General features: G+C 37.8%; 1 protein-coding gene across 1 annotated transcript in view; it reads left to right on the top strand.

Annotated features, from left to right (window-relative positions):
• Positions 1–8,936, top strand: part of LOC117409381 (proprotein convertase subtilisin/kexin type 5-like) — a 182,371-nt gene extending 173,435 nt beyond the window's left edge. Inside the window, exons 36-37 of the mRNA XM_058996278.1 lie at positions 1,936–2,116; positions 7,285–8,936. Coding sequence (XP_058852261.1) covers positions 1,936–2,116; positions 7,285–7,715 — 612 coding nt within the window. The 3' untranslated portion in view covers positions 7,716–8,936. The remainder of the gene's footprint in view (positions 1–1,935; positions 2,117–7,284) is intronic.
• The last annotated feature ends 5,334 nt before the right edge of the window (positions 8,937–14,270 follow it).

The following is a 14,270-nucleotide window of genomic DNA, read 5'->3' as shown; positions in this document are numbered from 1 at the left end:
AAGTCATACACCATGGAAAGACTGAGCACAGCAACAAGACACAAGGTAGTTATACTGCATCAGCAAGGTCTCTCCTAGGCAGAAATTTCAAGGCAGACAGGGGTTTCCAGATGTGCTGTCCAAGCTCTTTTGAAGAAGCACAAAGAAACGGGCAACGTTGAGGACCGTAGACGCAGTGGTCGGCCAAGGAAACTTACTGCAGCAGATGAAAGACACATCATGCTTACTTCCCTTCGCAATCGGAAGATGTCCAGCAGTGCCATCAGCTCAGAATTGGCAGAAAACAGTGGGACCCTGGTACACCCATCTACTATCCGGAGAAGTCTGGTCAGAAGTGGCCTTCATGGAAGACTTGCGGCCAAAAGCCATACCTCCGACGTGGAAACAAGGCCAAGTGACTCAACTATGCACGAAAACACAGGAACAAGGGTGCAGAAAAATGGCAGCAGGTGCTCTGGACTGATAAGTCAAAATTTGAAATATTTGGCTGAAGGCAGAAGGCAGTTTGTTCGCCGAAGGGCTGGAGAGCGGTACACGAATGAGTGTCTGCAGGCAACAGTGAAGCATGGTGGAGGTTCCTTGCAAGTTTGGGGCTGCATTTCTGCAAATGGAGTTGGGGATTTGGTCAGAATTAATGGTCTCCTCAATGCTGAGAAGTACAGGCAGATACTTATCCATCATGCAATACCATCAGGGAGGCATCTAATTGGCCCCAGATTTATTCTGCAGCATGACAACGACCCCAAACATACAGCGAAAGTCATTAAGAACTATCTTTAGCGTAAAGAAGAACAAGGAGTCCTGGAAGTGATGGTAGGGCCCCCACAGAGCCCTGATCTCAACATCATCGAGTCTGTCTGGGATTACATGAAGAGAGAGAAGCAACTGAGGCTGCCTAAATCCACAGAAGAACTGTGGTTAGTTCTCCAAGATGTTTGGGCCAACCTACCTGCCGAGTTCCTTCAAAAACTGTGTGCAAGTGTACCTAGAAGAATTGATGCTGTTTTGAAGGCAAAGGGTGGTCACACCAAATATTGATTTGATGTAGATTTTTCTTCTGTTCACTCACTTTGCATTTTGTTAATTGATAAATATAAACTATTAACATGTCTATTTTTGAAAGCATTCTTACTTTACAGCATTTTTTCACACCTGCCTAAAACTTTTGCACAGTACTGTATATATTACATGAAGCTTGAACATTCTCTATACAGTAATACAATCATTAAACCAATACAGCATGCAAGCCATGAGACCATACACCATAGATTAAACATTTTCTGTGATATTTCTGTTTTGTCTGAGAGAATAATGTTTTAATTTTTCATTTGCATCAAGGTTAGATTCTATGTGTTATCCACATTGTAACTTTCACTGTCTCGTTACTCAAAGCCAGCTTGTCTTCATTCTTTACCCTTGAAGCTCTGTTTGTCCTTTAAAGACAGATCCTTTCCTGTTAAAATCCAATATCTGTTACAGAATGTTACATGCAGACACTTGAATTTAACATAATGGACCCACATTTATATCAATGTGACTGTGGAAAGTGAATCTGCGTAATATAGGCAGAGTCGTGGTTTATCGTAAATTTGTAGTCCAAAGGTCATCAATACCTTCAAAACACACATTAGTGGTACATTTATATATACTAAAAAATAACTTTGTAAATTCAGTGGCAAATGCTTTGACTAAAATTCTATCTCAATGTCTTCAATATCAACATGAGTTTTGACTCCTATTCTTATATCACTGGATAATGTGGTCTTAACCCCCAAGTGATAAAAGTGTGAAAGATCTACAATGATATGCTGATTTTGCACATATTAGATATTAGCCTTGCACAGATATGAATAGCCTAATTTGTCCAGAGTTCAGTAATCACTGTTTAAGCTGTTTTCTCATGAGATACAAATGAGATCTATACCTGCAATCTAGGATCCAGAGGTGGTGTGTAAGCCATGTGATGACAGCTGCATTGAATGCAAAGGATCTGGACCTAACAACTGTACAGAGTGCCCTGCAAGTACATTAATAACACCAGAGGGTCGATGTCTGTATTGCTGTGACTCTCCCCTTCCTCAGTCTGTGGACTGCTGTAATTGCACAGAGACGAGAGGTAACACATCTACCTGGTAGTTAAATAGACAAATAATAAATGGACATGTTTTGTGTGTGTGTGTGTGTGTGTGTGTGTGTGTGTGTGTGTGTGCCGCTATGGCCAAAAGTTTCACATCACTTCGAATTGTAGGATTGAGACAATTGAAAAAAAATGTATATATGTTACACTCAATCAGAGATTTCTGATTTAACCATTTCGCGATTTACCAAATTTGAAAAGTTGAAATGTTTTTTCGGTGTTTGAGTTTATTTTTTATTTGCTTCAATTGCGAAGTGTAAAATACAGACTAAGAAAAAATTGAAGCAGAAGACAAAAACATCTGCATCAGTCTTTGTATGAAGCGATTTAAACAAATTGTGAAGTGGAAAATGACACACCAACAAAGAGAGAATCGGGGAAAAATAGAAAGCCTCATCGGTCTTTGTGCAAAGCTATTTACACATTGCAAAATGAACAAAAACAACAAAACATAAAGGAAAGACAGCTTCAGTCTTTGTGTAGTATTGTTAATATGTGTTTATCTGGAGACCCCTTTCCTTTGTTAATGCATTGACAGATCCTGTGGACATTTTAAAAACGGTGATGCATCGATCCCCAGGATCCTGGCGTTCTACATTGCAGCCATAAACGCATTATTCTTTACAATGAAATACTGTTCACATGTAGCTCGCAATTGCAAGAACTGCATAGCCTTCTGTAGCCAATACTGTACACGTTGTTTTTTTTTAAATGTAAAGTATAAACCCATTTGATTTTCAATTTCGTGTTACCTATTTACAGAGTTTTGGCTGTAGTAGCCAATAGAATGATTTCAGAATCACTTTGTGCAGAAGTAAAAGCAGCGCTGAAGGTATTTTAGATCCTTTGGCCAGCCGACAAATGCAATGGTATAGACTACAATAACAAGACATTAGCTGTACCCAAATCTTGTAGACAAAAAAGTGCACTGCATGCAGGTATGTGATTTAGGACACTTTTGCTTCTTTGATAACAAACACGTTGTGCTGTTGTGATTGTAAACAACCATTTCCTTTATGTATTTATGTTACAGTGTTTCAATTATGTCAGTGACGCAGTTATGTCCATTTCTTTATCCACACTGTATAGTAGCCTATGCTTTGTATGTCAATAGGCTACATAAACACATTTATTTTCAATTTATGTTACTTGGTTTGCTTGTACAGTTTTATATAATCGTAATATACCTCTATATAGACATATTTCTGTTTAAGAATTTTTTATTAAAAATAAAGTATTAATTTTGGTATTTTTATGCACAGCTGATATATGCGCGTTTTAGTATATAAACCCATTTATTTTCATTATTGTGTCTTATTTACAGTTTCGGTTCTATAGTATCATATGCACATAATTATTATGTGAAATGAGTGTTTATATGGCATAATACTATACCTTTATAAGGTAAAATGTTTGTTTATTACATGTTTTCATTGTTCTTTACAGTTGCGCTCTATGTAATATCCCTTAATTTTAACTCATTTCGGATCAAACACCCCCTTATTTACATTATTTCGGTTGTCAAGCTGATTATGTGACGTCTCTGGATACAACTACAACTTAAACGGAATCGTCTGATCTTTCATTGCAATCATTATATTGTTTTTAATACGGCCGTCAAAATGACAGCTCGTGGCGGTTCTATGCCTATAACTCCAGCGGTTCTTGTGTTAAATTATGCCCAACTTGTGGTGACACATCCAGGCTATGAATGTGATTTCACCCATAGAATACGATCATATTCAATATAAGTTTCTGGTGGTACGCAGCATTTTCAAAATGTCCACAGGAACTGCCGCATTAACAAAAGTAAGGCGTCTCCTAATAAACAAATATTAACAATACTACATAAACACTGAAGAAACTGTCTTAGTTTTGTTGTTTTTGTTCATTTCGCAATGTGTAATAAATAGCTTGGCACAAGGACCGACGCAGCTTTCCTTTTTTCCCCGATTCTCTCTTTGTTGTTGTGTCATTTTCCACTGCAATTTGTTTAAATCGATTTACACAAAGAACGAAGCTGCTTTCTATTTTTCTCCGATTAGCTTTTTGAATCTTTTCTTAGTCTGTATTTTACACTTCGCAATTGGAGCAAAATAATTTACTCAAATTTCAGTCTTTAAAAATTTGGTCATGTTCAAATCGCGAAATGGTTATTTTGGTCAATGTCATAAATCTCAGATTGAGCATAACACACACACAAACATATATATATATATATATATATATATATATATATATATATATATATATATATATATATATATATATATATATGAGCATCATGTAATCAAAGAAAACACAAAATTATATTGCAAAAGTCTACCGGAAGCCATAATGGTAGTACAGTATTTTATGTTAGATTTCAAAATGTCACATTTTTTAATTTTTGTCATTGAATATGTTAATGTAACTTTATTCAGCAGGTTTCATTAGATTTTATGAAGCATAATGTGTTAATTCTATAGGGCAATGCAAAACTTTTGTCCATAGCTGTATATATATATATATAGTGTCATGAAAATGTATTTGCCCCGTCTGATTTTCTGCATTTTTGCATATTTTTGACACTGAATGTTATCAGATCTTCAACCAAAACCTAATATTAGATAAAAGGGACTCTGAGTGAACAAATAACACAAATATTGCAGCAATAACTGCAACCAAACGCTTCCTGTAGTTATTGATTAGTCTCTCACAGCGCCGTGGAGGAATTTTGGCCCACTCCTCCATGCAGAACTGCTTCAACTCAGTGACATTTGTGGGTTTTCGAGCTTGAACTGCTCGTTTCAGGTCCTGCCACAACATCTCAGTGGGGTTTAGGTCTGGACTTTGACTAGGCCATTCAAAAACTTTAAATTTCTTGTTCTTCAACCATTCTGATGTAGACTTGCTTGTGTGTTTCGGATCATTGTCTTGCTGCATGACCCAGCTGCGCTTCAGCTTCAGCTCACGGACGGATGGCCTGACATCCTCCTGTAGAATTCTCTGATACAGAGCAGAATTCATGGTTCCTTCAATGATGGCAAGGCGTCCAGGTCCTAATGCAGCAAAGCATCCCCAACCCATGACACTACCACCACCATGCTTGACCGTTGGTATGAGGTTCTTACTGTGGAATGCAGTGTTTGGTTTTCGCCAGACATAACGGGGCCCATGTCGGCCAAAAAGTTCCACTTTTGACTCATCTGTCCATAGAACATTGTTTCAGAACTCTTGAGGATCATCCAGGTGCTTTTTGGCAAACTTGAGACGAGCATTCATGTTCTTCTTAGTGAGCAATGGTTTCTGCCTTGCTACTCTGCCATGAATCCCATTTTTGCCCAGTGTCTTTCTGATGGTGGAGTCATGAACACTGACCTTATCCGAGGCGAGAGAGGCCTGCAGATCCCTGGATGTTGTTCTAGGGTTCTTTGTGACTTCCTGGACGATTTTACGCTTTGCTCTTGGAGAGATTTTGGCAGGACGGCCACTCCTGGGAAGATTCACTACTGTCCCAAACTTTCTCTATTTGGACAATATGGCTCTGACTGTGGTTCGGTGGAGCCCCAGTGCCTTAGAAATGGCTTTGTAACCCTTTCCAAACTGATAGGCATCAACAACTTTTTTCCGGAGGTCTTCAGGAATTTCTTTTGTATGTGGCATGATGTGCGTCTAGAACAGGGGTGGGCAATCCTGGTCCTGGAGGGCCGGTGTCAATCCTAGCTTTTGTTCCAACTGTGCTCTAAATTACTTAATTAGACCAATAATTGGTAATAATCAGTACAATTAAGTAATTTAGAGCACAGTTGGAACAAAAGCCAGGAGGGACACCGGCCCTCCAGGACCAGGATTGCCCACCCCTGGTCTAGAACCTGTGTGCTGACAACTTCACTCTGATGGTAAGGGTCAAAGTTAGTCAGATTTATATTGGGCAGGGCTGGCCCAAATCAGGCCTGGTTATTAACCAAAGTACTCAAACAGGTGACCCTAATTATCCCTTTAATTGGGTTGAGTTAACTAGGTGGGGCAATAACTTTTTCACACCTGAAGATTGCATGTTTGATTACCTTGCACACCAAACAAATGAAAGAAGCACCAAACTTTGGTGTCATTTTTTCTCTCAGACTCCCTCTATATACTACTACAACCCACAAAAAAATCTGACCAAATACAATGTGAAAAATGTGCAAAAATGCAGAAAATCAGACAGGGGGCAAATACTTTTTCACGGCACTGTATATATATTAAGCTGCTATAGTTTTGTTAGGTGCTGACCAAGATTCAACAGTAATAGCTCATTGAGGACTTTTTTTTTATTTTACTTTTTTTTTATTGATCTCAGAATTTTGACATTTCAAACTGAAATGATCCTGAGAATTTTTCTTGTGATCTCTACATAACAATTTGCAAACTTGAGATCCTGGGACTGTTTATTCTTGCTTGGACTCATATTAACAGAAAATCTTTTGTTCAACACACTTTTTCACTCTTCAGTCTTTTCCCTTTCACCACTTCAACCCTTCTCCCCGAACACACAAACTGAAACCCTTTTTAACCCCGACCTGATCACTTCCATCTGATCAGCATTTGCCGATTAATTATACAATTAATCACTTGTTACATTTGTTTCAACAAAGTGTGTGGCTACCCCCCATGGTCCTAAAGCCTCCAAATTACCGTTTGGTACATACACATCATCACAATATATATATTTGGTTTCAGTCATCACTTCCAGGTAACTTTTTATAACCAAGCAAGCTAAAGCACCCCCTCAAAAGGGCTCAAACATGTCTTGTCTCTAAGTTCAGCTGGTACACCCGAGTGTAACAATTAACCTGTCACCAGGATGTGATGATTGAAACATAAAACACAAGAATACATTAGTTAATGAAACTGTAATTTCAGACTCATATGGACTTGCTCTTTCAGCCTGGACTGGAAGGGCACTCCAGGACCAGAGTTGCATACCTCTGCAGTTGCCTTTGTTGTAACCTTATTAAAGTTGCTTTGCAATGATTCTGAAGTAATGGTGTAATTGATATTGAATATAGCGGCTGTTATGTATGGTTTTCCACAGAGCAGTCTCAAAAGGACAGTGAAAAATAAGAAGTGGTGGTTAACAGTTCTCTTCCAGTAACACAATCTTTGTGGCTGTCTTCCCACAGAGGAGTGCATTGTTCGGTCTCAGTTTATTCTCAAGCAAATGGAATACACCGACAAACCAGCTCTGTTCATCACATCCTCCATCTTGATGGTCCTGGCCCTGGGAGGAGGCGTCTTCTTCTTTCTGAGATCCAGATCCAAGGCCCAACCCAAGGAGAAATCTGGGTACGAGAAATTGGCCAACAGCTCCAAGCCCATTTCTTCATTCGATCCCAAAAGGGCCAGTGGCGGAGGCAGCAGCTACCGCCAGGAACATGGGATAGAGTACAGTGACCGTGTGGAGAAGGAGGAGGAGGAGGAAGAAGATGAGGATGAAGACATCGTGTACATGGGGCAGGATGGCACAGTCTACCGCAAATTTAAATATGGACTGCTGGAGGACGATGATGATGAGGAACTGGAATATGACGATGAGAGTTATTCATTCAGATAATGAAACAGCTATCTAAGTTATTATTGTTATTTTACTTCTGTTTTCCTCCTTTAATAATAATAATAATAATAATAATAATAATAATAATAATAATAATAAAAATAATAATAATAATAATAATAATAATAATAATTTATTAAACATGGTCCAGAAACTTTCATGAGTTGATATTTACTTCACATGGTTTCAGTATGTTTTTAAAAAGGTATCAAATGTAATTCCTATTGGATTGCTGACACTTTTTCTTTCTTATGCTGACACTTTTTTTTTTTTTAATTGGTTTTGAAAACTTACTGCCACACACTCCAGGTTTCTAGCTCAGAGAAGCTTAACAATAGCTAATTAACATTTAAAAGGAGGTAGAGATTTGGAAAATAAAAATCAAAAAGCTCAAGTCCTACTTATACAATGTGGATTATCTGCCCATACTGTAGGAAAACCTAGAACTGTTATTTTCGTCCTTGGTACAGTATTCTTGCATAAATTAATAAGTTAATGGTTAGATCTTTTTGCAACCAGAATTTCAGTAATATAAAAATTCTGAAAATTGAAATCAGCTCAGTTCCCTTCCGAATAATATTTTGAAGCGCTAATGGCAGGAGATATCAGTCTTGATCCGTGGGGATCAAATCTGAAAACAAACTGAAGTCTTTATACTAGAGAACAGTTGATGTTACTCCAGTTTGTAGCTGCAACCCCACAATTTCCTTTGTCGTGTACAGCATCACATGTCATTTTAGGATTTATATATGTATATATATTCCACACATTGTATACATATGAACATAATTTAGATATTTTATTAAGCCATAAGTATATGGAAAACTACAAAGCGGTATGTAATTCAATATGTTAAAGTAACATTATTCAGCAGGTTTCATTTGACTTTATAAAGCAAAATGAGTTAATTCTATAGGGTGATGCAAACCTTTTGACCGTAGTGCTGTGCTGTGCTGTGCTGTAATTTACTGGGCTGTACTGTGTGCACTGTTTGTATTTAACACTTGTTTTTTTTTTCCGACTTGTTCGTTATGAACTTTTTTCTATTCTGAAGCTTTCTGGTTGATTTGTAATGTAATGAGAAAATGTCAAACACTTGCTGCAAGTATTTGTGAAAATAATTTTAATTTCTTAATGTATTTGTGTTTTTGGTGTGAAAATGTGTTTTCTTGTTGTGAATAAACAAGAACTTTGTAAAAAATAAAAATAATAATAATATTTAGTCTGTTTAATAATGAGAACACTTGCTTCACCTGTGAATCCATGTTATTGATATTTTAATCTTCCTTTTTATTACAGTACAGGTTAAAACATATAGTATTTGTGTCATTCATAGTTGGAAATGATGGTATAAAATCAATTAAGATGGAATCTGATGGTTTTGCCAGCTAGATTAAAATAACAAAATAAAGAATGATTGATTATGATAATTTAAAAAGATGAAGCCATCATAAAGTACCACAAATACCTAATAAAAAGTCAAACATTACCATAGATCAGTGGTTCCCAACCTGTGGTCCGTGCAAACAACTCCCAAAATTTGGTTATGCAGTTCTAAGCACCACAACAACAGCTTATGATCGTGTAAACAAGGTCAAACTGAACTGTCATTCTGAGCCAGTGATCGGGTAAACACGATAACAAACGACATATAACACAAGAACTTGTACAGCTAAGAAAAAAAGGAAAACACTGTAAATCCGATGCGGTTGACTTATAGTTATATAAGAAGATGTATTCTGTCTCGTGTGTTTTAATATATATGCTTTTACAACATTTATACATATCAAGAAACGAGTGGATATGAGCAGATACTATTTCATGAACTAAATTGGTCAGTGTTTTTCTTTTCCATATTACTGATAATAATTGAACAAATTAACTATTTTATTTATAAATATTTATTTTGAGAAAATAATCAAGAGTAGTATCCAAATCTTGCTTATAAAGACCCTGAGAATAAACGTGTGTTATGTCATTACAATCACTGAGACCCCTTGGGTCATAGAATAACACATTTATATGCATGTATCTCTAAGCAGAATACATAATAAAACAAATAACGTATTTAATTAAGGGCTGGACTAAATCAAACCCTGATCGCTCTTTCGAAAGAGTGCAATAATATCGCTAGTTTCCATATCACATTTTCTTTATCACGAAACCAAAACTAGCCGTTTCCAATCCACGAAATGGGCGGAGAGAAGTTATGGAGTGAAATAGCTGTCAAAAATACGAGAGCGCAGAAATTGAATTTCTAAGTGTAAAATGTAAAAAAAAAATACAACCTCTCAATTTTTCTTCACTTACGGTTTTATTTTCAACTTACAGTCAGTGTTGCCAATTCCTATTGGGTGAAAGTCACTAGACGCGCCTTAAAAAGTCACTAAAATGTCGCTAATATGTAATACACTACATCAACAATAGACGGTGTTACAATCCACACAGCACCTGAGTGCTGGAAACAACTTCAAAACACCAAAATAAATAATAATAAAATTATATATCCCTCTACAAAACGCAGGGCAGCACACAGCATACATTTTTTAAATGTGTAAAATATAACATCATCCTACCTTACAATAGAGCCTGGATGACATCCTCGTCTAAGGGGGGCTCTTCTTCTTCAGGATTTGCCTGCTTGCTTTCTGAGGAGTAGGATTCCATTGTGTCAATTATTCTGAGCATGCTGGAAGGCAGGGAGTACTGGTAGCATTTCTTGCCTGCAGTTTGAAGTCCGTATCGGATGTGCAAAACTGAGTTCACAGTTAGGAGCGACAGACGATTTCTTAATTTAGTTTTAACTACATTTAATTGACTGAACACGCGCTCCACTTGTGCGTTGCTGTGTGGCAGAGTAAGGATGGTCAGTGCCAGATTACAAAGTTATTTGAATGTCACCTGTAGCATCTCTGTAGGATTCTACTTCACACCAGAATTTCTCAGTGTTATCCACATGTTCCCACTGGATGTGATGTATGTTACGCCACTGAATCTCAATTTGGTTGATTTCTTCAGGGGCTGTCATGAACATTTCTGCCAGCTCTGTTATGGGTTTCTTTGTATGTCGAAGTGCTTCTCCTACAGATAATGCAGACATCTGCCGCAATATTTCTATATTGTCGGGAAGACGATTCCGGATCTCCTCCAGCAGTTTCACTGTGAAATCAACACAGCGCCCTCGTATCCCCGCTTTCGCTGCTTCTGGCACAGCATCTTCCCTGATAGCCTTCTCGGCCTCGTATCCAAGTTGGGGACGAGGATCCAGGTGTTGGCGGATCTCACCTTTGAGGTAATCAACCTGTGCAGTTGGAAGTGTTACACTGCACCCAAGTGATGTTACAAGTTTAGTCCATCAATTAACTTTGTTGGATCAACGTTGTTTCTCTGGAATGTTTTGTTGACAGCCTGCACCTGCGATAGCACATTTTTCACAAACATCAAGAATGCACGACTTTGTGGATCACAGTACAGGCGGTAGAGTTGGTCTGCCATGTAACAGCGCTCATTCTCTCATGCAACGGCAAACAGAGTTTTCAGTTCAAGCCACTGTTGAAGGATTCGCCTTACTGCTGGCTCTACAGAGATCCACCTGGTGGCGCACGCCCGCAATATCTTCTGTGGCTCTTCTCCGTCATTAATTGCAGCAAATAGTTTATTGTAGGTTATTTGCCTTCCTGCACTTTGAGAGAACCAGTTGTAAGTTTCCTTCACTATGAAATCCAAAAACTTAGGGAGGGATTGTTCACTGCCATCGTGACACTGCCAGAATCAAACTGTGACACACACAACGCACAAGAACAAGGTGAGGAATTTCAGATTTTAGTTTTGCATATACACCATTGTTTCTCCCTATCATTACCGATGCATTGTCTGTACCAATTCCAGTGAGTTTTTTGAGGTCTAGCCCCAGCGTTGCAACTATTCCGTCTGCCGTGAAATCTTCAAGTTCCACAGCACTGAGAAATCGTGAAACAATTTGCTTTCGTTTCGCACTGAAGTATCTTATGACAATGCCAAGCACCTTGATCACAGAAATGTCGTTGGATTCATCTATGAGCAAACTGAATGGGCTCTCACCAACGTCTGCCACACTAGCTCACTAACAAAATGAGTCCCTAATACATTATTAATGATAGCCGTACACTTAGACCTGTGCAGCTTCAGTGCAGATGCATGAGAATCTTTAAACCGAGCTCTGCACAACTCAGTTAAATGGTCGACACTTTGCACTGCGTTATGTTCTGCAATATATAGAGCCAAACATGCTTCTGTTTCTGCAACTACATTCCTCGGCGAAGATGAAGCAAATGAATCCATACGAACCTGCCTGGTATCTGTGAAGGGTTTTGTGCATTCAATGTGCTTTGCAGTATTTGCGTGTTTAATCAGGTCCGACTTTTTTGCATTCAGTGTAGTTTTACAAAGCTTACAGTAAGCTTTGTTTGCCATCCCAGGAACAGACTTCAGCCAAAGTTTGAAATCATCTCTTAACCATATCTCTCGGAAATGTTGTTCATATTTTTTAGACAATTTATCCACCATTTCTAACAACTGAACTCGCCTCGAAAAGAAATAACCGCCGAGGTAGAGCAAGCACGGCACGAGCTGTTACGTATATTGTCAATCGTTAAGATAACTAGCTTTGATTTGTTGAACTCGGGGGTAAGGGGAGGGGGTAGGTAAAGTCTATGCATCAAAATACTAAATGACAGTCACTATAACCTATAGGAACAGCAGGGAGTTGGGGGATAGGCGGGATCTTGGTCATTAGCTGCAAATTGACAGTTGCTATAACCTATATAAACAGAAGGAAGTTGTATGGCGTTATCTTTATTCAAGTATTATGTTTTAGATAAGTATATTCTGTTTGAAACAGAAAGTCGCTAGATTATCACCAGATTTTATTTAAAGTACATAAATTAGCTCTCTGTCGCATTCACATTAATAATATCGCCGTCATGTCTAAAAAGTCGCCAAATTTAGCGACAAATTAGCAAAATTGGCAACACTGCCACATTTACAGTTCTATGTGCGCACGCACAAAACTCAGTCTGCGCTTGCAACTACCGTCCTGCGCACACACACGAAACTCAATATACGCTTACACAGCTGCTCTCTGCGCGCTCAACAATTTTGAGTGTTTTCTCAACAACTACAAAAAAAAGCGTAGGTCAGGCATCCTTGATGATTATCGGCACTAACGATCGCCATTCAGATCAAACATGGCTGGCGATACAACACCGACAACACCTGAGGTACTACTCGTATCTCAGTTTTTTTTTTTTTTTTTTAATTAGCTTATGTAATGAGGCTGTAAATTATGTTTTTCATATGTACATAGATTTGATACTTTTATATATTGGTTGTAAAGATATCATTAAATCAGTATATTTATGAATTACCTGTATGCAGTGATTAATATGCAGTGATTAATTCTTTATTTTCCAGGGACACAATTTGTATTTGTATATGTTTTTTTTTTTTTTTTCTTTTTGAAGACTTTGTCTGGAGTAAACCCTGTTAACTGCATTCTGATTGACTATAGACTTGTCAGGCAGTAGCATAGTGATGTGCACCTATGTCTGATTATATTGTCCTTGGGCGGGTCAAACTTGGGTACATTTAGAAGATTTTTGACTTTTTTTTTTTTTTTTAACCTATAAGCTTACTGATTTCAACCTTAGCATGCTTTTAGCATAGATAGAGCAGTTGTGCACCTGAAATAATGGAGATGATCACCTTCGTGGGTGGAGCATGTAGTGTTGTCACATATGGCCTTGCTGGTTCATTAAGTGAGGCACCTATGTTAAGAAAACATAAGTGCAATTTAATATATAGGAGCATTAGTGACGAGTTTAATTTATTCATCCATCCACAGGATTCACTAAGGTGCCATGTATTGGAACGACTCTGATCCAGGCTGGTACACACACTACAACAACCAGCACTAGATCTGGAATACAGTACATCTGGAATAATTTTGTTTGCAATCAGGAGTTTCTTTTTTGTTTTTTTTTTAAATCAGTGCAGCATCAGATGTTTTGGAAATTCCTTCTTGTATTATGGACAGTCTCACAGAATTTCACAGACTTGTTCAAGCTGGAATTACACAGCAAAGTCATTTACAATTGTTCACAATGGAACAGGGTGAAACGTCCAAAGTTTTCTTTTTCACAAGAGTTTTTGACAAGTCTTTTTGACATTAAATCATTGTTTATTTTGTTTATAATAAGGCATGACCCTTTCATATCTCCTTTTAAAAAGTTATGATACAAAACACACTGTATTTATTATATGCTACACTAACAGACATGTATATATACATGCTGTAGAGAAAACAATCAAAACAATGGCTGTATTGCAATCATTTGTTATGTCTGTAAGTCACCAGTGGATAAGGGAGCCTGCTAAGCAAATAACTTTTCTATACCTTTTGTATTTCTTAGGATTGAGCGCTTATGGTGTGATGTGTGGTCTGCTGTGACACGGATCTATTACGAAGTTCTTCACAGTCTGGAGGAAGATGGGCTACATGATCTCTCCAACAGTCTT

The sequence above is a fragment of the Acipenser ruthenus genome, chromosome 2 (assembly GCF_902713425.1).
Source record: "Acipenser ruthenus chromosome 2, fAciRut3.2 maternal haplotype, whole genome shotgun sequence".
Classification (NCBI taxonomy): domain Eukaryota; kingdom Metazoa; phylum Chordata; class Actinopteri; order Acipenseriformes; family Acipenseridae; genus Acipenser; species Acipenser ruthenus.
The sequence above is the reverse complement of the archived record's forward strand: the minus strand, read 5'-3'. Positions and strand labels throughout refer to the sequence as shown.